This window comes from Drosophila miranda, chromosome 3 (genome assembly GCF_003369915.1).
Source record: "Drosophila miranda strain MSH22 chromosome 3, D.miranda_PacBio2.1, whole genome shotgun sequence".
Taxonomy (NCBI): domain Eukaryota; kingdom Metazoa; phylum Arthropoda; class Insecta; order Diptera; family Drosophilidae; genus Drosophila; species Drosophila miranda.
This window is the reverse complement of record NC_046676.1, coordinates 6,133,291-6,157,243: the sequence shown is the minus strand read 5'-3', so window position 1 is coordinate 6,157,243 and position 23,953 is coordinate 6,133,291. Positions and strand designations below refer to the sequence as shown.

The window sequence follows — 23,953 nt, the reverse complement described above, 5'->3', positions numbered from 1 at the left end:
AAAATGATACTCTCGTCCTTCTGGCATCTCCTTTGGCTCTGCGAGCCATCCCGTACTGTCATATGCTCCCCTCGCTGCTACTAATCGTTCCTTTGGAGTCACACATTCCACCAGCCAGATTCTCACCGCCCACAGCCCCAGATGTAAGTCCGCCAGTTATTCCAGTTAAATTTAGTTTGTACTGCGGAAAAAAAGAGTCAAAATATTTAGAAAACATATTACATTTGAATTTAAAATTAATACATTGCTAGCCGCTTAACTAAAAACTTATAAAACTTGGCGATACATCAGATCAATATTGGTTTAAGAACGTACCGGTAGAGTCAATGATTCGAAATATTCAGAAATTATCTCAGAGATTTTCATCTTGTAGGCGGTAACGTTTAACGAACCATTTTTCTCCCATTACCATCCTGAAGCTAAGGTTTCATTAGCTAGTAAATCGTTGATACAACGATATTGAAACATTAAAAATGATGCTGTACAGTCGTACTGGAGTACTGTTCTTCTACTAAATTCGAATAAAAATTAACCTAAAATACAATCTTTCTAGCCTTGGGGTGTTTTGTACTGTTGCCTTTGAAACAAATTGGTGGTAAATATTTAGCATTTTTCATATTACAGGAAAAGCTACGAGTATTTTACGAAATCTTTGACTTATATCGAAGAACGTTTTCTATAGGAATTCAATAACAAGCACCATATGAACACTCGTAATTACCCTTAGAAAAAATAATAGTAAAATCATACCTGTAACTGGTATCACAGCTAAACATGACCCTAATATTTTTAAAATTTTATACTTCATTTAGAGAGTTTTTTTACTTAACTGAAAATAATTGGTTTTACGGGATTTTCTTAGTTTAAGTTACCTTATTTGCGCACTCAAAGCACTTGGATACTACTTTATTAATAACGTTCATAAGGTTTTTCGTTTCTCTGATGACATGATCGACCTTCACAAAAGTGGCTGCTTTACCAACAGTGTGATCTTTGACTGTAAATTGTAGTGCTTGGACAAAAGTCGGCACTCTATCTAAAATGTTAAGAAGATCTTTCTTGTTGTCACTTGCGGGAACCTGAAAGTTCAAAAAGGAATGTAAACGGTTTCCTGCTTCATAGGTTTAAGGCAGTTGTATGCATGTACCTGGTATGAAAAGTGACGTAGGACTTTATAAAGTCGATTGGCTTCTTCAGCAAAATATTCGGCTTGAGTAAATAAATCCTGAGTTGTTCTTAAAGAACCATTTCCTTTCGTAAATTGATACATGAGGAAAGCCATTGCTGACATGTTTTTAGCTCTCTTTAATATGTCGTTGTCGTCTGACAAGTCATCACCCCATTTTGATTGATATGTGCTTAGATCTCCATTATTTTTGCCTTCAAGGCCCGAAAACTCGACCATTTCGCCATCATCTGTTGCAGGTACACCGGACTTTGATAGTTTATCTGTCGCTTCACATTTCTAGGAAAGGAATAGAGGTACATATGTACACGCATATATGTATATGAACAAGTTTCAATCTAATTACTAAATATATATTCCAAAATACCTCAGTTTCAGTTTCTCTTTCACTCTTAGTTGGATTAATTGATACAAGTATCTTCTTTGCGATCATTGATATCTCATTGGTCAGCCACTTCCACATGTCTGAGAATGATTCAAAATTTTCATTTGCCGCACTGCTGTTTGAATATTTCCAAAGAATTTTGGCGGCAATGAACACCTGCGGCCCATAGATTCTTAAATTGATAGCTAAGCATTTAGCTTGAACCTGAAGTCTTTCTGTAGGTGCAATATGCTGCAAAAGCTTGCAAATGTCAAATATGTGATCGCAGCAGTCATGAAACTTAGTAGAACGTTGGTTTAGATTATCGATGTCGTACGCCGTTGCTAGAACATGGAAAGATTTGACCAGCTTTGAGCAGATCTTCAGGGATTCATTGAAATCCTCAATCTGGCTCGATACAGAAATGACGAGCTGCTTGCACAGCTCCTCTAAGCTCCTCAGCATTCCGAGCTCCGGCTCCCGACCACCTTTCACCTGAACTCCAACATTTTCATGCTGGTCTTTCATTATGGCGTTAAGATACATGTCAAACTCCAGCTTGCAGTTATCGCAGTAGGTTAAAATGTTCTTTCGATGATTGTGACTTATATAAGGGGAGTCTGTGAAGTCATGAGCTTTCTCAAACAACTTCTCAAACGCCAGTGTAAGCTCTTCGCGCATGTCCATGCTTTCAGAATTTAAATGCTTTCTAAAGTTGGTGTTATTGATGATACGACCGCCACCACCACCACCACCACCGGATGGGGCTAGGTTCTTTTCTGACTTCCAAAGATCATCGTCAAGGAAATTAAAGTATGAATCGGAATTATTATTTCCCTCAGTATTGCTGTCGTAGTAACTCATTTGGAATTTGTATCTCTTTATCAGGTTTATAATACGCTTTATTGTCGTGTATATGCTCTCATTCTCATAATGTGGGTTACTTGCTTGCTTGTCGTAAGGCATATGCTTTGCCGAATCGAATATGCTATCCTTTACGACAAAGTGTATCAAGTCCATGGCTCTTCGTATCTGGCAGAACACAGTATCCCGGTTCTCCTTTACTATAACACAGTCACTGTGTATCAAGCTATTTTTCGATGAAGTTAGTAAAATTGCGATTGACTTTTCCAGAATTTGACGGGCAGAAAACATTTGAGCTCGCCGCCTCTCCTCTTTAACGGAGTTACGATGGTGGCCAGTGAGGTATGCTAATTCGATCATTTCTGTGCCAAAGACAGAAAACGCACGCACAAATTCAGTGAAGTTCATGACTGACTCCAGCTTCTCCAGGCTCTCCGATGCTCGTTTCTTAGCAGTTAATAATTTTTTCACAACTATTATGTCAACTAAAAGCAGTATTCTCGTAACCGAGGAGAGCAGAGACCTGGCAGCTAAGATTATTGCACCATAGTCCTTCAATGGCTCAATATTATGCCGAAGCTCCATACCACTCAACGGGGATATTTCACATAGCCGTTCAATAGATTTTCCTGTAGAATAAAATCAATTGTGTTAACTTTTTTACCACTCATATCAGTGACAGGCAAGCTTATTGGCCAATTCTTTCACACTAAAAGGCTTATAAAGGTAATTGACGTAAACGTACCTGCGTCTCTTGCTTCTTTAGCAGCCTCGTACATGTCCCCCTTTATATCGATGTTCTCCTCTGCAATTATTTCTCCTATTGTTATAAATCGTTCGACAGCTATGTTTAGTAGGTGTCCTATGTTTCCAAAAGTGGACATGATTTGCTCGTTATCAATATCACGAACTCGAAAGCGTTGATTCTAAAACAAAATCAGTTTTTAAGTATTTGCTAATTTTTCTAATCCCTCATCCAATGATGGAGTTGGTCTATAGCCAAATTAACTTCATAATGAATTTGCATGCCGGTTTGAAACTTACGTTTACTGTTGGTTGAGTCATTCCGTACATTTTAGATACGATCAGTTCTCAATAAAAGAATTCACAACTTCCTTAATATGCACAGTTTGTATTTTATTCATGTAACATTTTTATTTACTTCGTATTGATTTTTCTCAGTACCTACATAGGTTTGCACAGTTGAATAGGCGTTGCATTAAAACTTAATCAAGTGTTTTGGCACTTGCTAATACCGTTACGTTACGTTACTGTGTAAAGTATGAGAATTTACATTTAAGCTCGAAGAAAAGTCAATATTTTAGCTAGCGAAAGTTTAATTTAGAGTGATATAGCTAGCTTTCTGTAAACAACGTGTTTACTATAGACGAATGTATATATACTTATACACTTTCAGGCCTATCCTATGTATATGCGGTTTGAACTTGTAAAATTTGTCTGTTCTGCGCAAATCGCGTGCGCAAAAAACCAACTTAGTACTGTAAAATGCAACAGTTTCTTGCAAAGAAGAGGGAGTTAAAATCTCGAATTGCAAAAAAAAATATTTATAATATAAGTAAGTAAGTATCATGGAAAACCAGTTGGAATAAATTTCTATATCAAATTATTTTACGCGAAGCGTCGTTTTGCAGCACTTGCAACAGACTTCACTTCAAGTTAAGGCCTAGTACTTAAATCAGCAAAAAAATAATAGTAATAATAGATTAATACTGGAGAGGCAACGATACATACTGGAAACGCGGAATGTAGAAACATTCTATCTAATTGCAATTCATAGTTTCAAAATTGGAATTTTTAACCAATTTAACCAATTAAATCAAAATTTAACACAACAGTGGATACTCTGTGTAAATATATATGTATACTATATGGTTGGTGGTACTAGGCTTAAGGCTTGCCTTGCTCATCTTCTAAATGTCTTTCAGATGTTCATGGTCTTGAAGTGTACTGGAATACAAAATCGGAATGCAACAATCGATAAATAACATACATTTTTTGTACAAACCATACATACAATAATACTTTTCGGTATTTTTTTAGGTCAAAATTAAACCGACGGTATATCGGTATATAATGGTATATTTGGCCAATTTCATCAATCTATTAAATTTCATTTTTAACGTTATATAGAAATCGAAAAAAAGCAAGTATTTAAATTAAGCCAATCAAGTACAAAATTGATTCATCAATCGTATTAAATTATCTGGGAAAAACTGAGAGATCTATATAGATGGGAATATTCGACGGAAGATTAAAAACGAGTATTTATTGGTGCATAACCGGTTAACAACAATGATTCCCGGCAACATTAATTTTCATACCCTACGGAAAAGGATATTATAAATTAAGAAAATGTTTTCCATTCCAGGATGTGTAGGTATCAGGATCGAGATATATATATACAAGACACTAAATCATATGTATGAATATGTCTAAAACATATGAGAAAATTTCTTTATTAATTACGGTTTAAAAACAGTTTGTAAAACAGGATCTTCATATTAAATTAACGAAATAGGGTATTCAAAGCCCTATACACGCATCATGTCTTCAGATACCAGTAACATTGCGACTATTTTTTTTGTTGAACTATTTTGTTTATGCCTTGTTTTAGCCAAAATACAATAAAAGCAAGGAATAAAAACTAGCCAATCTTGAAGAAAATTTATTCATGAATGGCCTAAAATTATGTGGGCAGAACTAAGGGTTCTATCTAGCTAGTAATATTCGACGAAATATCAAAATCGAAAATATTGTTTCGAATCCTTGACGGAGAACAATTAACCTATTATAAGCCAAGGGGCCGAAAATAATGAAATTTTAATCATTTAAGCGCAGTTCAGGTGAAAGTTAGCGTTGTTATTTTTAATTTCAGATGAAAGATGGCCTGAATCTACAAGAAGAATTTACAATCGTTAATATTTTCCGCCATTTACCTGAAGAAGGTGAACTATTTAAATAGAGGGGGCTTAAGTGGGCTAAACTCGTGCTTTCATCATAACGAGACGCTATATTGTTGTTGGAGAAAAAAACAGCAATCGCCGTAGCAAGAAAATAAGTCAAGTATTTAAATTAAGCCAATCAAGTAGAAAATTGATTCATCAATCGTATAAAATTATCTGGGCAAAACTGAGAGATCTACCTAGCTAGTAATATTCGACGGAATATCAAAACCGGGGAATAGTACAATAGAACTTGAATTCGTCGGTATATCTATGGTATATTTTGGTATATTTCTGATGGTCGGACATTATATTTTAACAATAAATCCGCGTCACACTTTTGTTTAGCTTCCGAATAAATATATTATATTATTAAGTGAAATGGAGGCTATTTTAAATACGCAGTTTCAGCAGCTGGAAGATATCATCGGGGAAATATTAAAAGTAAAAAAGAGCGTAAGTGTTAACAAGCTGCAAAGTCGTTGGTTCCTTATATTCAATTTTTTTGTATGCAGGGGCAGAACTCAGACACATTGCGAACTGCGGCGGCATTGAAATTTGTTGCATTAAAGCATGCAAATCGAGAAGTTAAACAGAAAATAAAGTCTGAACGGGATAACTTACACTTGGAAAAATGTAAAGTGGACATAAGTCGGTTGCAATTGCAAAATCTTCTGTACGAAGTGAGCCACTTGAAAAAGGACATCGTGCGTTGCGAGAAATTCCAGAGTCGTGACTCCAAGTTGGTCCTGCTCTCAGACACTGAGTATTTTACCAAATTGCCGGGACTTGAAGAAAGTAAAGTAAAACCAGAATCGGAGCACCACAAGCATTTGCAGCGCTTAGAGTGTGAACTGCGTTTAAGGAAAGACCTGGATAAACAGAAAAGCTCATTGAAGAACTCCAAAAAGGAGCTGCAACAAGAGAATCTTAAACAACATAATAGGTACGTTTCATTCGCGCCAGCTCTACGCACCCTAAAGAGTGCTACGAAACCGCTGCATGATGCACTGCAGCTTTCTCTTGATGTTGAATGGAAGCTTAGTGCTGTGGTCAAATATCTGCCCAAGCCTCTTTATATATTATTCATCAACCTGCAATGCCTTCAACGTGCGAGCGATGAGCCATCATTCAATGTTGAAGTGGTAGGATATGAAAGTGAAGCTCAGATGCAGGAGTTGACAAACCTAAGGCAAAACCCAAAAGCAAGGCGCGACTACTCTGAAAGGGACATTGAATTGTCGGGAAAACCTGAGGAAAATCCTTTGAACAAAGAATTAAGTCCTCATCCTCTGCACATTCGCATCACGGTAAGATTAAACCAAAACATACGACTATAGAAAAATACCTTAACGTTTGAACGGTCTCTAGCTTGGCTCTGCTGGCTCGATTCAACTGGTGTTGATTATTCGCTATTTCGAACAAATTAAATGTGCGACAGTATGGCCCCAATTGAGCATTTCCAATAATACAAATCATCAAGGGTAAGTTTTAGCGAGTGAATTGCTTTAGCAGCAACTATTTTTAACATTTTCATGTTTTTAGGGATACTAATTTCGTTCAGCATCTCCTTCGGCATTTGTTTGCAAACGATTTGGGTAATGAAATACCTATACCCGGTATTCAATACGATGTAAGACAAGCAACAAGCTATAATTTTCCTATATATGTATATGTATGAACCATAAAATTATATATTTGCGTTAGTTACAGAATAAGGATCTGACACCACAGGAATGCATACAATATCTGGAGTCTAAGGACTTTGGAAAAGCATACTGTTGGTTACAAAGTATATGCTCTATACCAACAGTCAACAGCTCGATGTTGTATAAGCATGAGCTGAACTTGAATAAAAGCATGCGGGAGACCATAGCTCGCATTACACGGCGCTGGAACTCTTGGTTAAATCTAAGTCAGCAAATACGTGGTCTGACTAACAAGGACATCGATTTGTACGTACTAAAAGAAAATGTCTATCCTGCGGCCTTGTCTTGCAGCCTGGTGCAGTGGACGGCGATCACTCTCGAGGAATTCCTAGCCCAAAATTCAGACGTACTAAACATTTCTCCGGATGATAAGGGCATAACATACAATTCCTATCGTGCTGTGATTGTTCGTGGCTCTGCCAAAATGGAGTGTTTCATTCGAATACCGAGTAATTATCCCTTGGAAATGCCACTCTGGATATTGAGTGTGCATTGGAACGGTCGCCGTACATCGCAGAATAATGCAGCTATCAAGGTTAGTTTGTTCAGACTTCCATGCGTTATATATAAGCTTATTTTGATACCATTTTGTAGATGATGGAGTACTGGACCAACTCATTGCAACCCCAACATCTTGAAGCAAATTATCGTATTCTGTACGCTCAGCTTTTCCGAACTATTTATAGTTTTGACATCTTTCTGGAGACAGAAGGCTCAATGCAGACGACTATAGAATACACCAAGGAAAAGCCTTATATAAGTGCATTTGCAAAACGATGCCGATTGCGTCCATATAAATACATAAAAAAGGGCTCCGTACACGCATTCAAACAATAAGGACCTAAAAACAAATATAAGAATATGGTTTTGTAACAAAAAATCAAAAGCAGTTACTAAACATCTTCACAGTTGCTGTTTATTATGTAAAATAATGCAATAAATAAGTAACATTTAAATCTAGCTACAATTTTATTGACAGCTTAGTTTCTGAGATGCTATCGCTGCCAGGGACTCGGTTGGCAGGGTGATTGCAGAGGCATTTTCAACAGACTCTCGACTCTCATCCGGCATAACTTTATCAACAACGTGCTTTTCTATTAGACCGCTTTCTCCCAAGTAGCATATGGAAAATCCATCGTACCATGCCTCCTGATCCTTCAGTACTTCCTTCAATTGCCACACCTTGTATTTCCAGAACTGGAACATCACCTTCAGGCCGGATATGCCCCTCACGCGCCACCTTATGCGCACGGTGTAATCGTCGGGATGCTTTGTAATTTTAAGAACCTCAAACTTAACGTAGGCGTACTTTAGGTGACCCACAGTTCGAAGAATGGCAATTTGCTTAACAAAGTGGTATAGACCGACTGTGTGCTTGCCGGTAATATTGTTCTGAAATATAAGGTTTGGGCTGTATATGGAATAGTTCAGCGGTTCAACAAAGAGTTTGGGAAGCGTGGTTCGCAGAACTTCGTAGGCTCGCTCCAGATCTTCAGGCTTTCGAACATTTTCCTTCTCTTTGGCGGATGTTTGTACATTACTGTTTTCGTGAAGACTTCGTTTCGGTTGCATTATGATACTACCTTCACAAACCTTTAGCCAATTGTAGTTATATGATCCAGTGCAAGGAGAGTATAATCGCATTGTGGAAGCCCACGCCTGTTCTTTGGAGCCCCACAAGCTTATCAAATTGCTCTTTCTCATTGATAAAATTCCAAAATTTCGCATCATTTTGACAAGGACAACTGACGAATTTACCGGACTCTGGTAACTGTATTTCCCGTAATATGTTAAATGTTTCTTCCTTTTAAGCGTCACTTCAAATTCTTCATCTGGTTTTACTCAGCGTTTAAATTGTGGGGTTTTTAATCTTTTTTAGACGTGCTCGTGTTGTAACCAAGTTTATTTGGAATCGAAAAATCATATGGTCATATGTATATCGATATATGTAAATATTTTGTACAATAAAAGTGTGATAGTTTTTTTGGGATATCTCAACGGAACTTTCTGAACTCGGAGACAGTTTACACTATTTTTCTGTAGTTTCAGTGATCCAACGTCGTTAGAATCATAGTTGGATAATGGAAATAAGTATCCATATTTTTATGTGATATTTCCCGTATGCGACTATACTTCAAGACCACTCTAGTCTAAATTATTGTCGCACCAGTCGAAAAGCTGTTGAACTTTTTGTGCCAAAACGTGCCACCCAGCTGTGGTAGAGTAATACCTAACAAAAATAGATCCAAAGAAAATTCATGTCGACCAGGAATACCTAGAATTTTCATTCAAAACTTGAATTTATATTCTGAACGATTTAGCTTAGCAGCCCTTGAACGAAAAGAACTTGGTTCTTTGAATGCCCCATCCCTCATATGCACTTCAAAGTGGATTTGGAATTAAGGAAATATATTAGAACTGGTTAAATAGTATTGGAAATATAAAGTTAGGAAAGCTGAACAAAAATTACAAGCCGCGAAATGCTACGAATGCTGCAAAAAAGGACCAGTATGGTAAAGCTCTTGGTTCCCAGACCCCGGCTAAACACGACTATTGCGCAAACCACAAAGGTAAGTAAATGGTTACTCTGTACATCGACGGTTATGTATTGTATATTATATTATATTTCTTCCATTAAAACCAATGTCTTGAAGGAAATACCAACGATTAAACAGGTTAGCATTTCCAAAAGCGAGAAAACTGTGGGAAGATGGTTTCTAGGAGTCAGCGGAATGGTTTTTGTTGCGGTTGGCCTTGGTAATGATATTCTCTTAACTAATTTGCCGGCAAATGCTGAACATTATTGCTATTCCTTGCCTGCAGGCGGTGTAACGAGATTAACAGAGTCTGGCCTTTCTATGGTTACTTGGAAGCTGACTGGAGAACGCATGCCAAGATCTCAAGAGGAATGGGCTCAAGAATTCAGCAAGTATCAACAATATCCGGAATATAAACTGCAAGTATTAAATGCATTCACCTATTACATAAAGGTGTTAATGCTTCAATCATTTCTTTGTAGGAAAAATGCAAGCATGACTGTTGAAGAGTTCAAATTTATATACCTCATGGAGTACATACACAGAATGTGGGGTCGCGCCATTGGTGGATTTTTCCTTGTCCCAGCAGCATATTTCTGGAAAAAAGGTTATTTCTGTCCAAAAACCAAGAACAGTGTTCTGCTGCTGGGGACTCTGATTGGTCTCCAAGGGTTAATGGGATGGTACATGGTTAAATCTGGATTGGAGAACAGATTCGAAGACCAGAATGATGTGCCGCGCGTCTCTCAATACAGATTGGCCTCCCACCTAGCGGCAGCATTTGTTTTGTATGCCCTTTCCCTATCACAAGCAATGTCGAAGCTATTCCCTTCGGAGCCATTCGTGTTGAAAGCAAAGAAAGCATTTAATATCAAAGGACTGTCACACATGACAAAGGGAATGGTGTTTCTAACTGCCATCTCCGGCGCTTTTGTGGCCGGACTTGACGCCGGATTAGTTTACAACTCATTCCCAAAAATGGGGGACAGCTGGATCCCTGATGACATGTGGCAGTTTAAGCCCATCCAAAGGAATATAACGGAAAATCCAACAACGGTTCAGTTTAACCACCGCATCCTGGGCATCACCACAGTTTCCCTAGCTACAGCCTTATGGCTAGTCACGAGGCGCATGCAGTTACCCAAGCGAACAAATTGGGCAATCAACGCTGTGTTCGCCATGGCGTGGACACAAGCTACCCTGGGCGTTACGACACTATTGAACTACGTGCCAGTACCTTTAGCGACGGCTCATCAGTCTGGCTCGCTGGTCCTTCTTAGCTTTGCGCTTTGGTTATCACACGAGATCCGGTTCCTAAAGTATTTGCCCAAGTAAAACTCTAATGAACTGAATAAGGGTAGCATTTGATAAATGTGTAATAAAGTTTTCTTAAATGGTGGGCTGTAGCTACAATAACTGAGATTTTAAACGCTTGCAGATGTAAACTATCCATTTAGTTGATAAAGATGTCAAGCCGAGTCACAAAAGAGTAGTTCGTCTTTTTAAATGCAATAAATGCAGTCGCTGGAGTAAAAAAAAAAAAAAATTCTAGATTAATAGCAACAATCATTTAATTCATCCTTATTCAATATTAATTTTTACACTCTTTTTGTCATCATTTATCTGATTGTACTCAATATTATTGGTATTGAGACAAGAACCAACGTTTTTGACATGTGCCGTATGCTCGATGCTGGACTGGTTTGAGCTGGAAACATGATTGTACACTGCCAGGGCTTGCGCCACAAATCCGTTTACATCTGCGGCGTTAGACGGCAATATCATAGTATTATTTGTTTTAGCCAATTGCTTAAACGCTCCAATGTATTGCTCGGCTAGAGTGAGTGAAGCAGCATTCTTTCCATCCTAGAATAAGAGATTGTTTAATGAAAAACAGTAAACAGTTGCCAATAACCATTGATAATCTATTTTTGTTAGCAATAAGATATGGAACTGATAATGGAAATGGAAAGTGATAAAGAATTTCATTAAAATTTGCGATACAGTTTTTGATATTCTAGAATTTAGGACTTTATCGTATGTTGGAGAAAAGGCTAAGTGCTGATCGTGGCGCCTGAGGCTGCTTTCGTTCGGTAAATACATTCCAGAAGCGAAGAGTCTCGTCACCGCCGCCCGTTACTATTGACTTGCCGTCTGGGCTTACAGCTAGATATATCACACGGCGGTTATGACCCGACAGGTTAACAACTTGCTTCAGGGATGGATAGCGCCATAACACAATCTGTGGTTGTCCGAACCCATGAGTGGTAACAAGTTCAGCTGAATTTCGCGACCATGCCAAATTACTGATCTGTGCTCCGGTATCAACAGATTGTACCATCTGACCGCTAATCACGTTCCAGAAGCGAAGGCAACGATCGGCGGAACCTCCGCCACTAGCCAAGAGGCCGGACTTGTGAGGAGACCAGCCCAGTGCCTTCACGGCAGCATTATGAGCGGTAAACTTATGAAGTGGCTCAGGACTTTGAGCCGTCCATATCAGCAAACGATTGTCATTACCTCCACTAGCCAGATACTCCCAAGTCGGAGACCATTGCAAGCCACAAACCTCCTGACTGTGCCCCTGCAAGCAGCTGGTGATAGTATTGGTGCGGATATCTCGCTGCAAAATACTGCGATCACGGGAGCCGCTCGCCAAGCTGTTACCTCGCCAGTCCAATGCGGTAACACGGGATATATGTCCGCTTAAATTAGAAATCTGCTTCTCGCGGTCGACATCCCAAATGGCTACGGAGCCATGATTTGTGCCAACAGCTAGCTCCTTTCCTCCGCTGTGCCATTTCACAGCTGTTATCAAATTGTCTTCGTCGCTAAGGTCACACAGGCGTGTTACCTGGGAGTTTACTGCACTCCAAAGATAAAGAGAACATCCAAGGCCAACACCGAGTATGTCCTTCGACGACCAATCCAGGGCGTTTAAATAAAAGTCGTCCTGTAGCTCAGGGGCGTCAAGAACCTTATACGGCAGGCGAGTTACCCGGCGGACTGCACTAGTTGGACTGCAAAGTAGCCTACGACTGGCTTCGCTAATCCTTGAGAATGGGTGGCGCGCGGTCTTATTCGGTGGAGTGTAATTTCCATATCCGAAAACGCGTATGTTTTCCCTTTCTGTGAAATCACCCGTATCCAAAAGAATGTTTTTACTGCGCTTGCAATCATAAATTGAGGAAACTTCAGAGTCCAGCAACTCATTTCGCAGCAGACATGCATATGGGGAATTGTGTAACTGTTCCGCAATAACCGGGTTCGGATCAGCCGTCAAATGATAGTTTCGTTCCCAGTTATTCCTGGCGCGTGAAGGAATGCAGCGTAAGTCCGAGTGCTCTCGCCCACTGGCTCCCGGTATACCTAATCCCTGAAGCAGTCGTTTTTCATACTCCGGTTGGAACATTGCTTAATTTTAAGTATCGTGTTTCTGCGTTTTGTTAAGTTGTTAAGTTTTGTTTTGTGAATGTCTACTTTTCCCTTGTATACTTAGTTTTGTAAAGATAGTGTTTTACTTACAATGTGTGCCAGAGACTTTGCTATGGCCTGCAGGCTACGAGCTCTGGCATCTGCTACGGCAATAATGGCAGCAGCTTCGCCGCTAGCTTTGTTTATATGCTCCTGCCGTTCAGCCTCTGAAAAAAACCAAGAAATTAGGTTAGTTGTAAGTTACTGTGCGTATACAAATATATACTACCGGATGCCAGTATTCTCGACTTTCTTTTGCCTTCAGCAATGTTAATTTCGGCTTCACGAACGCCTTCCGACTCCAAAATAGCCGCTCTTTTCCTTCTTTCCGCTTCGACTTGCATTTGCATTGCTTCATGGACTCTTGTTGGTAGCTTGTTGGCAGATAAATTTTAAGATAAGATCGTGTTGTTGTTGATGCTCATTCTAGTACTTACTCGTATATCTCGAATTTCGTAACGCAGACAGGCAATGCCCCACGCTTCGCTTGCCTTGTTGATGGAATCGACAATGCTAACGTTTAGTGATTCCCTTTCTCGAAACACCTTGTCCAATGACATTTTTCCCAGCTCGGACCTCATTGTGGTTTGGGCGAGTTGTGTTATAGCAAACTCCGGATCTTCCACACCGTAAGACGCTTAAAAATGATATAACATGGTAAACACCAACACATGCAACCCACACACATGCAAATCGATGTATAACGAACCTCTGTATGGATCAATGATCCGCAAGTAAAGCACTCCATCAATATCAAGAGTGACATTGTCAGATGTAATAGCACTCTGTTTCGGAACATCTATCGCAATTTCCTTCAGGCTCTGCACATATTTGATTTTGTCCGCGATTGGAACCAAAACATTGAGGCCGGGGTCAAGAATTCTATGAAATCTACCCATACGTTCCACTACCCACGCCTTATTAATTATATTTACAATTGGAATAAGCCAGCATAAGTATTATCCAACATTAGAACATACCTCTTGTTGGGGTACGAACATTACAACGGTGTTCATGGGAGTCGATGTCTTTCCGCGGAACTGCGTGGTGACCCATGAGCCGGCAAGCAGGAAATCTTGCTGTAGAGTGTTAGCACATAAATACAAAATACAACATTTGGTTTGGCAGCACTGCAACAGACCTGGGGCATTAATCTTCGCGTAGATAAGAGAAATCTGGACATTTTTAAATAATGTGCTGATTTTAATATAAAAAAACTAAGAAGAAAACAATATATTAGTGTGACCGCGAATTCGGTGTGACCCTCAGAAATATACCGAAATATACCTTTTAATTTTCTAAATATACCGATGAAACGAATGATAAGATTCGATTCGGCAGGTATTCAAAATTTCATTTTTATACCCGATACTCAAAATGAGTATTGGGGTATACTAGATTTGTGGTAAAAGTGGATGTGTGTAACGTCCAGAAGGAATCGTTTCCGACCCCATAAAGTATATATATTCTTGATCAGCATCAATAGCCGAGTCGATTGAGCCATGTCTGTCTGTCCGTCTGTCCGTCCGTCCGTCTGTCCGTCTGTCCGTCCCCTTCAGCACCTAGTGCTCAAAGACTATAAGAGCTAGAGCAACGATGTTTTGGATCCAGACTTCTGTGATATGTCACTGCTACAAAAATATTTCAAAACTTCGCCCCGCCCACTTCCGCCCCCACAAAGGACGAAAATCTGTGGCATCCACATTTTTAAAGATACGATAAAACCAAAAACGCAGAATCGTAGAGGATGACTATATGTTCTAGAGTGTAAAATCTCAACCAGATCGTATAATTATTATAGCCAGAATCAAGAAAACAATTTCATTCTTTCTCGCTCTGTCTCTCTCTAACACACAGGTTTCATGGTCGGCTTTGCCAATTGCAAAATATGAGTTCAAGGATCTCAGAACCTATAAGAGCCAGAGCAACAAAATTTGGTATCCACACTCCTGCGATATCGGACCTTGACCGTTTCGTGTCCAAATTTCGCCACACCCCCTTCCGCCCCCGCAAAGGACGAAAATCTGGGGCATCCACAAATCTCAGAGACTATTAAAGCTAGAGTAACCAAATTTGGTATCCGCACTTCTGTTAGATCTCACTATAAAAAGTATATCTCAGAATTTCGCCCCACCCCCTTCCGCCCCCACAAAGAACGAAAATCTGTTGCATCCACAATATTGGAGATTCGAGAAAACTAAAAACGCAGAATCATAGATAATGACCATATCTATCAGACTGCTGAATCTGGATCAGATCGGATCATTTTTATACCCAAAAGGAACAAATCAATTTGCACTGGCTACGCAGCGCCCGACGTCACGCTCAGACTGATTTTCTGTCTCTCTCGCACGCACTCTTTGTCGTGTCGTTTAATATTAGCGGCGTCTGCCGGAGGAGAGCCATACTGACTACATAAGTATCGGGTATAACTGTAGAGTTGCGGTGTCCGCAGCAACTCACAACGTTCCCCCTCGTTTTTATACTCTATACTCCGCTTTTACACTGATGGCTAAAAGCTAGACGGCCGCGTGGGTGGCGGAGTCTACTGTAACGAGTTAAAAGTCACCGTAGTGGAGGTTGTGGCCATCAAGGAGGCCATTTCTATTGTCTCCAAACTACTCCTAGACACTCACTTAGTGTGCGTCTTCTCGTGCAGCTATTAAAGCTTTAGGCGCAATATCGTCGAATTCAGCGACTGATGAGATCGCAGAGCAGTTAGATTTCTTCCTTTAATGGGTCCCCTGACATAGGGACATCGAGGGGCATAATGCCGGCGACGAGCTAGCCACGCAGGACACTACCATTCCTCTCTTATCAGAGAGGGAGCAAGTAGCGATGCCTCTGGCTACGTGTAGGCTTCTCACGCACGAAATGTTTGAGCAAAAGGCAAACGGGAGGTGGCAGGTACCGCCGCAATTAGTTGGCTCAAACCAGATCGCGGGCTTTAGATAATCGGTAGAGTAAACTTTAAGTATCAGCAACATTCGAATAAATTTTGACGCAATGCAGCTAATGGCGTGTCTCTTCATACTGGGTAAGAAAAGGAATCGGGCGATCGGATTCGGATGAGCCTTCCATTGGGATTCCTCAAACAGCATTCATTTGGTTGAGGAAAACAATTCTCTGGTCGGACTGTTTGACCCAACCTTCTTTGTGATGACTGGAGTGTCACAATTAAAATCATACCTTCTGGCGTTACTCAAAGTAAGTACATAGCTGTCACTGCCACTGTTTCTGCACTCACTCACTCCGCACTCGCTCAATCCTCCCCTAGTTAGCAAATGCCTGGCGCAGCTCATGGACCGGGGCATAGTTCAGAATGAGATGATCCAACTGATTGGATTCAGTCTTTGCGGGGAGGTGGCGGTCAGACCACCAATTATCTGAAGCGAAAGTTGAAGCGGATTACTGTACGCGGACTGTACCCGGTAAACCCTTCTTCCTTCGTGGCAGTGATACGTGGACACAGTTGATGTTATCCTCACGGATATTCTGGATCGAGTAATGTTCCGTTCAATGGGGTATCTGGACTTCTACGCCAACTGCGGACCCCAGCTGTATGGAGGAGAACCCAACGATCCCGGGAGCTGCAACCTTTAGAGAGCTCCCCGCTTTTATGCGGAGTTTATTAGCTCTACCATAGGTTTCTGGGGTTGCCAGTGCTCCAGTTGGTTGAAGACTCTGTTCTACCAGTGCCCCGCAGTACCTGATGGGATCGTTTTATGTAAGTCAGCCAACGACACTCCCTAGGTTAGGTTAGGTTAGGTTGAGGCGGCTGCCGGGCTCGCTCGGAACCCGTCACACTTAGGCCGGTTTCGGCCCGTTGTGATACCGCATAGGATCATTTCCTTCCTGCGTTGTGAGACTTCCTGTCAGCAATTATCCCAGCCAGATGCTCTCACAAAGTTCGCTATCCTCCTGGGACATAGTTTGGACATCTCTGAGATGTCGTGTAGAAAGGCTGAGCCCAGGTGCTGTAGCCTTCTTCTGCTGAGAGCTGGGCAGGAGCAGAACAGATGTTCCACTGTCTCCTCCTCTTCCTCGTCTCTACAGCTGCGACAAAAATCGTTATGTGGGGCCCCCAGCCTGTTAGCGTGGGTGCCTATTAGCCAGTGTCCCGTGAGGGAACGTGTGACCACGCTGCACCTTTTCCTGCTTAACTTGAGGAGCTCGGAGGTGCGCTTCATGTCCATGGTCGGCCATGTTTGCCGAGTTGTGCGACATCGTGGCACTGTTTGCCACATATCGTTGTTTAGTCGCTTGTATTGCTCCCTTATAATGAGCTTACAGGTGGCCATTGGCATACAGATATCCTCCTTGTCTTGGAGAAGGGGGATTGTAGTGCCAGGTCTGGCCAGCTCGTCCGCTATACAGTTGCCCTCGATGTCCCGGTGGCCCGGGACCCAAATCAGGCTAATAGCAAATTGCTGAGCCATCTCGTGCAGAGATTTGCGGCAGTCTGCCACGGTGGCCGAGTTCGAGGAAATCGCGCTCAGCGATTTGATCGCAGCCTGGCTGTCGCTATAAATGTTTAGCTTGGTTGCCGTGACGGCAGCCGCTTGTAGGCAGTCTAGAGCCTCCCTGATTGCTATGACTTCCGCTTGAAAGACACTGCAATGATCTGGGAGTCTGAAGGAATGCCTTATGCTTAGCTGTTCAGAGTAGATTCCCCCTCCGACTCTGTCGTCCAGCTTTGATCCATCTGTGAAGATGTTTATGGCCCCATCTGGGCCTGGGAGTCCCTCGAGCCATTCGTCTCTGTGAGGGATGATTGTGTCGAAGGGAGTGTCTGTGTACTCTCTTGGAACTTGGTAGTCTGTTTTTGAGGGGACGGTACTGCTATTATTTAATATGGCTGAGTGACCTATGCACTGTGTCACCCATTGATCTGAGTCTCTTAGACGTATTGCTGCTGCTTCTGCCCGTTCCTTTCCTGCGAGGTCAAGGCTCTGTAGGCATAGGATGGCATTTAGCGCATCATTTGGGGTGGTGCGAAGAGCTCCGCTGATGCATAGGGCGGCAGTCCGCTGGACTTTGCCCAGTTGCTTGGTGATCGCCCTTTTTGATAGGGCCGGCCACCACACCGTAACTCCGTAGAGTAGTATTGGTCTAACTATAGCTTGATATATCCATTGGACTATGCTTGGGATCATTCCCCATCTTAGCCCAATAGCTTTTTTGCATGTGTAGAGTGCAGTCATTGCCTTCTTCACTCTGTCTTTGACATTCAGGTTCCAGCTAAGCTTCTTGTCAATTACCAACCCTAAGTAACTGGCACTGTCGCTAAAGGAGAGCCTGCATCCTTGTAGTATTGGAGGGTTGAGGGGCGGGACCTTGTATTTATTTGTGAATAGTACGAGTTCCGTTTTTGAGGGATTTACTCCCAGACCGCGCGATTCTGTCCAATCCGACAGTTGCGCTAGCTTTGTGGACATTAAGTCGCACAGTGTTTGGGGGTATTTCCCCGAGAAGATAATCGCAACGTCGTCCGCATAGGCCACGACATTGCAGCCCCCCCTTCTAGGTCACATAGAATCTTGTTGACTGCTATGTTCCACAGAAGAGGAGACAGGACACCACCTTGCGGGGTGCCTCTGTTGACATACCTTGACTGGGCGGACGATCCCATCGATGATGTCACCGTCCTGCATGTGAGCAATTGATCAATGAGCATCACCAAGTGACGGTCCACCCCCAGGTCAGTCAGGGCTTCTGTAATGGCGCCCGGTACAACGTTGTTGAAAGCTCCCTCAATATCTAGAAAGGCTATGAGTGAGTACTCTTTGTGATGCAGAGATTTCTCTACCGCTGAGATCACTTCATGAAGAGCCGTTTCCGTGGATTTTCCTTTCCGGTAGGCATGCTGTGCGCCTGACAGCAACTGAGGGTGTATAGTTGTCCTCAGTTGCAGCCCGACGAGTCTCTCAAAGGTTTTGAGAAGGAAGGACGATAGGCTGATTGGTCTAAAGTCTTTTGCAGCTGAGTGCGAGGCTTTCCCAGCTTTGGGAATGAAGACTATCTTTGCCTTAAGCCATGTTCGCGGGATTGTACCCACAGCCAGTATCTTCCTGAAGATACCTTGTAGCCAGTTGATGGCCGTATCCCCGGCCTTCTGAAGTTGGGCCGGGATTACCTGGTCTGGGCCTGGCGATTTGAACGGGTTGAAGCTGTTTATTGCCCAGCTTATGTTACCTTTTGTGAGGATGTGATCCATCGAGGTTACCGGTCCCTCTCCTGGAAGATGTGCCGTCTCGATGGTTGTGCACCCTGGAAAATGTGTGTCTAGTAGAATCTGCAGGGACTCCTCACTGGAGTTAGTCCACGTGCCGTCATTCCTTTTAAGATACCCTACCGAGGGGTTAGTTTTTGAGAGAATCTTGCGAAGCCTTGCGGCCTCTGACGTTTCCTCAATTTCCGAGCAAAATTTTTGCCAAGAGGCCCTTTTTGCTTTCCTTGTTTCCTTTTTATATAGTGACAGACTGATTTTGTAGTCTGCCCAGTGGCTCTCCTCGTTCGCGCTTTTGGCCCTGTTGAAGAGGGTCCTGCAGCTTTTACGTAGGATGTCTATTTGTTTTGACCACCAGGGGGGTTTCTTTTTCCCCCTAGGTTTGCTAGAGGGGCACGCTGCCGCGAAGGCTTTGTTGCACTCCCTATGCCCTGTGAAAAATTGAAAACGTGGACAGAAGCAGGTATCTCGCCATGTTTCGTCTGAATCCCGAGTCCAATAGCTCGACCACGACTTTGAACCCCAGCTGCTGGAAGCCTTCCTCGAGTTGGAGGCTCCGAGAACCGTCTGAAGAGAGATGTTGATGATCTCAAGAAGCAACTGGTCTGGAAGGATCAAGCAGAAGACGTACCTTTGTCATAGGATCATTTGTGATTACTTAAGCTAACTCGGATAATGTTATTTTAATATTTAAGCTAATTAATAACTTAATAATAATTTATTTAAAATAATTACTACAAATCTATTGTCGTTTCTTTTTTTACGGTGTCCGTGTCGAATATAGATGGCGTTCTGATGGCGTAGAAACAATATAATGGATATTACGGCGTCTTTTAGTCTGCATTTTTCATTTTTATTAGTTTTAATTCCGTCATCCTTGGTAACGAAATAATACCAGCCTTGAAGAAATCCTTGCAAATCCGTGTGTGGCCGGGCTTGCTCAAATCGCTGCTTGCCAGCCATCCCATCTGTCTGTCCGTCTTCATGAGCGCCTAGATCTCAAAGACTATAAGAGACTAATACAGATCCCTATGATATCACACAGTTACAAGTTCTGTTTCAAAATTTCGCCAGGCCCCCTTCCGGCCCCACAAAATCTGATGCATCCACAGTTTTAAAGATACGTGAGAACAAAAAACAAAATCAGAATCAGGATCAGATCGGGTAATTCTTATAGCCAGAACATATGAAGCAACAGCTTCCACGTGATTACTTATTTTCTCGTTCTCACACACACACAATTTACCTCGTTCAGTGTGCGTGATCCGGCGGTATGGAGCGAGATAAAACGTCTAGTGCTAGTATGAGAAAAAAAAGACATTTAAAAAAATAATGAAGAACGGAAACACATAAAATCTAATATATAAAAATTTTCCAAACGGTTCAACTGATTTGTATGAAATTTTTTTGCCAAAAAGTTAAATTGGCCCTTTTATCGAACGTTCCGGACGTGTAGAATGGAATGGAATCGTATTCCAAAAGATATTTTTAAGAATTTGATTCAGAGCATTCCAGACCTTATTGAAAAAGGAATATCTAATATCAGTCTATGTACACACCATTGGTATTTAGTTTCTTTTAAATAACTTAAGGCTTCGATTTAACGAAAAAAAAATTATAAGGTGTCCAAATACATATATAGGAGACATATAGACATATAAAAACGATTGCTCGAAAAACCAATTCCATGTTGTTTTTGAAAATAGCTCAACATAATTGTATAAATTGAATAACAATCAAAAATAAATAAAATTGGATCACGGACCATAATTTTCCAGGCATGCCAATATTCTATAGAATTATAAACTTTTTGTATTCTTGAGATAGACTTGTTTATATGTATCTTTCTGTACAACATATTCAAATGTAAACACCTAACGCACCTTTTAAGCCAACTAATTCATTGGAAAGCCATATAACTTGATTTTAACTATGGCCTTTTTACGAGTTTAATTCAAGAGTCTGAGACTGCAACACTAACTCGACAAAACTCAATTAACAAACAAAATACAAGACTGGCTGGCAACTCAAACTATACTTAAATGAAAACTAAACATAATAAAAATGAGCATATGGTTTGAATGCACGTATGTTTGCTAAAATCTTGACACCACTACTGTTCTGTTTGTTGGAGTATTTACCACAAATTATTTGAAATATGGTGCTAGTGACGCATTAAGAGCATAAAGGAAACCGCACAACTAAGCTGTTAATAGTGGGTGCGTTTACATGGGGCTCCTAGCGGTCGGAAGCTATCGTTACTTTGTGTGTTTCCCTCACCCTGCTTTAATCTGCGGACAAAACACAGTATAAAACGAACACCGGACTGACTGAATCGCACAGTCTTTCTTCACACTCCAAGGAGTATTGTTTCATCATATGAAGTTTCGTCGGACTAGGTCTTTAATTGATAATATGAATCTGCTCGTTGTGTTGTTGGTTGCAACAACGGTTTTAAACTTTATAAGAGCAGCCCCCAGCGTGGTATGTATTTTAAATTGTTCAGTCTGAATACATAAACGTTAAACTATTATAGTAGAAAAATATATATTAGTTACTGTTAGTAAAGAATATGTACTCGCTCAAGCGTAGGCATAAGGACAAGGAAAGTTTTTTTTTCGGCCGAAAAAATAAGTATGAAATAATCATTAAAATTGCTTAAATTATTTATTTCAGGACCTAAGTAATGACGAATTGATGGATGGGAAATATCTCTGTGAAGGTAAGAGAAATGCGTATTATATTATACTTAGCTCTGACTGTCTGATATTTACAATATACTCTTACATACGTATACATATGTACATACAACAACTTACATTGATATACAAAATTTATAATTTCTATTGATTTACATATTTAAATTTTACTCCATCCTATGTATATGTATATGATTTTATTTGAAATGGCCAGACTGTTGATATGTAATTAATTATTTTTGGATTATTTATTGTTTCGGCCAGATCGTTCACCTTCAAAGCAATTTGGTAACGGGAACGGCGAAAATTTTCGTCCGATCAGCCTCATAAGCGATGACATTTCTACCACTTCACCTTTTATAAATGAATTTTACAACAGTTTCTTAAGAAGCATCTTGCTTACAAAAAATAAGAACATTGAAACTCTGTCTGAAAGGATGTCGCGAGCAATGTCCAAGCGTAATTTAGACAGCATTGGTGGAGGACATCTAATCAAGAGGAGTGATAGTAGCAGGCTTCTAAGCGCCTAATGTTTTCTAGCAATGCCTACCATATTTATCATGCTGACCGCACCATCGATCATAGCCCCGTAATATGTATATACTTTGAGCGTAAAGTGTAAATAACGCAAAAAATATACTTATATGATGTGTACATATCAAAGGATGTAGCTACTATTTGTTAATAAATTATTGCATTTATATGTAGTGTTTTATTTTTAAGCAGTAAAAAAAAGAATATTGATTTATTTCCTGCATTATATAAATATATGTATAATCATTTCAATTATTGTAACAAGAATATGTTTACTGTAATATTCAAATATTTTAGATACCAAAGCATGTATCAGTATGCATGTCTCGTAAAAAGAAACGAAACACATGGCTCGTGCCAAGTTCTTTACTGTACAATTATTCTTCTAGCACAACATTAATTAACTCTTGAAAATATTTATAATACATATTTTCTCTTTTGTAAGCCGGATCAAAAAAATATGATGGACCTTTTATCGTAAGGTAAGATTGTAAGACCACTATTTTGTCTCGCCCTTAAACTTTAATCCAGCCAAAAAAAAGGTTTAGTATATGTATGTGCATATGTATTTTCATTTGTACATATAAAATACATAGCTATGAAAGAGTAACATATGCACAGTAGTAACTGTCTAACAGACTTATCAAATATTAAAGATTAAACTGCTGATATCAGGTCTTATCCGTATGTTATCGAAACAAATGCAGTATACATATACTACATATGTATATAGATAACAGATCCGTACATGTGAAACGTTCTATCTTCAAAGGTCTGAAAGCTAAAATGCAACTTATTGATTTCTGTGAGTTTTGACAAGGCTTCCTAATTCTTTTAACAGTTGAGAAAAAATTCATCAAAAACTACATCAGCACAGTGTAACGTTTAAACAAGCGATGATCAAAATTTTTTAATACATGTACTGTTATTGCAGGTTAATCGCCACCACGAACGGACAAACGGTCGTCTGCTATGAGTGTACCCAGTCGGATTTTAAAACCAAGTACAACATCAAGTCCTGTGCGGAGCGATTAACACCAGGGAAGGTAGTGAGTAGCCACCATAGGGAGGCAGTGCCATACCTTATTAGAATGGATCCCATCTATAACAAGGACAGCACCTGGGCCAGCAAACTCAAAAGGAACTTCGATGAAATTGACAAGGCTTCGGCCAGCTTCAGCATACTGAACCAACTTGTCTAGTCTAGTGATATCATTTTAGGCGCTTGTAAATGCTCACGGCTACGAACGAATGCACGAACAGATACAGATACTCCAAATATGCTTCATGTCAAGGGATTATAGCCAAATAAACGAAATGCACCTATTATAAATAAAACGAATATGATTGTTATTAACATGTTTATTTATTATTCTTTTAATGTTGAGTTTTGT

At 40.5% G+C, this 23,953-nt stretch overlaps 7 protein-coding genes and 1 pseudogene across 9 annotated transcripts; 4 read left to right on the top strand and 4 right to left on the bottom strand.

Annotated features, from left to right (window-relative positions):
- Positions 1 to 35: 35 nt before the first annotated feature.
- LOC117188315 (alpha-catulin) lies at positions 36 to 3,852 on the bottom strand. Its single transcript, XM_033391964.1, has 6 exons — positions 3,459 to 3,852; positions 3,160 to 3,340; positions 1,554 to 3,043; positions 1,148 to 1,465; positions 873 to 1,079; positions 36 to 181 (listed from the first exon to the last, which is right to left on the bottom strand). Exons 1-6 carry the CDS (start codon positions 3,486 to 3,488, stop codon positions 59 to 61), a joined length of 2,349 nt encoding a protein of 782 aa, XP_033247855.1. The 5' UTR covers positions 3,489 to 3,852; the 3' UTR covers positions 36 to 58.
- Positions 3,853 to 5,666: 1,814 nt separating this feature from the next.
- On the top strand, positions 5,667 to 7,959 carry LOC117187714 (THO complex subunit 5). 2 transcript variants are annotated; one of them, XM_033390459.1, is made up of 6 exons: positions 5,667 to 5,833; positions 5,893 to 6,687; positions 6,749 to 6,861; positions 6,923 to 7,010; positions 7,091 to 7,621; positions 7,681 to 7,959. In XM_033390459.1, the coding sequence occupies exons 1-6, from the start codon at positions 5,759 to 5,761 to the stop codon at positions 7,921 to 7,923; spliced, it is 1,845 nt and encodes a 614-aa protein (XP_033246350.1). In that variant the 5' UTR covers positions 5,667 to 5,758; the 3' UTR covers positions 7,924 to 7,959. The 2 variants fall into 2 exon arrangements, with proteins under 2 accessions (XP_033246350.1, XP_033246349.1); XM_033390458.1 differs by having other exon boundaries at positions 5,668 to 5,833; positions 7,085 to 7,621.
- A 17-nt stretch (positions 7,960 to 7,976) lies between these two features.
- On the bottom strand, positions 7,977 to 9,015 carry LOC117187719 (uncharacterized protein C6orf136 homolog). The gene has a single exon (XM_033390467.1). The coding sequence runs from the start codon at positions 8,815 to 8,817 to the stop codon at positions 8,056 to 8,058; it is 762 nt and encodes a 253-aa protein (XP_033246358.1). The 5' UTR covers positions 8,818 to 9,015; the 3' UTR covers positions 7,977 to 8,055.
- Positions 9,016 to 9,566: 551 nt separating this feature from the next.
- LOC117187716 (cytochrome c oxidase assembly protein COX15 homolog) lies at positions 9,567 to 11,620 on the top strand. Its single transcript, XM_033390462.1, has 4 exons — positions 9,567 to 9,656; positions 9,741 to 9,843; positions 9,910 to 10,042; positions 10,106 to 11,620. The coding sequence occupies exons 1-4, from the start codon at positions 9,567 to 9,569 to the stop codon at positions 10,956 to 10,958; spliced, it is 1,179 nt and encodes a 392-aa protein (XP_033246353.1). The 3' UTR covers positions 10,959 to 11,620.
- Positions 11,170 to 14,352, bottom strand: LOC117187718 (stomatin-like protein 2, mitochondrial). Its single transcript, XM_033390466.1, has 7 exons — positions 14,239 to 14,352; positions 14,078 to 14,176; positions 13,807 to 14,014; positions 13,535 to 13,734; positions 13,327 to 13,471; positions 13,149 to 13,264; positions 11,170 to 11,489 (listed from the first exon to the last, which is right to left on the bottom strand). The coding sequence occupies exons 1-7, from the start codon at positions 14,278 to 14,280 to the stop codon at positions 11,205 to 11,207; spliced, it is 1,095 nt and encodes a 364-aa protein (XP_033246357.1). The 5' UTR covers positions 14,281 to 14,352; the 3' UTR covers positions 11,170 to 11,204.
- Positions 11,535 to 13,134, bottom strand: LOC117187715 (fizzy-related protein homolog). Its single transcript, XM_033390460.1, has one exon. The coding sequence runs from the start codon at positions 13,033 to 13,035 to the stop codon at positions 11,656 to 11,658; it is 1,380 nt and encodes a 459-aa protein (XP_033246351.1). The 5' UTR covers positions 13,036 to 13,134; the 3' UTR covers positions 11,535 to 11,655.
- A 1,904-nt stretch (positions 14,353 to 16,256) lies between the features above and the next one.
- Positions 16,257 to 19,968, top strand: LOC117187771 (annotated as a pseudogene).
- A 1,688-nt stretch (positions 19,969 to 21,656) lies between these two features.
- LOC117187720 lies at positions 21,657 to 23,916 on the top strand. Of its 2 annotated transcripts, XM_033390468.1 has the most exons (4): positions 21,660 to 21,810; positions 22,003 to 22,048; positions 23,005 to 23,041; positions 23,494 to 23,916. In XM_033390468.1, the coding sequence occupies exons 1-4, from the start codon at positions 21,706 to 21,708 to the stop codon at positions 23,759 to 23,761; spliced, it is 456 nt and encodes a 151-aa protein (XP_033246359.1). In that variant the 5' UTR covers positions 21,660 to 21,705; the 3' UTR covers positions 23,762 to 23,916. The 2 variants fall into 2 exon arrangements, with proteins under 2 accessions (XP_033246360.1, XP_033246359.1); XM_033390469.1 differs by lacking the exons at positions 23,005 to 23,041; positions 23,494 to 23,916 and adding an exon at positions 22,290 to 22,726 and having other exon boundaries at positions 21,657 to 21,810.
- The last annotated feature ends 37 nt before the right edge of the window (positions 23,917 to 23,953 follow it).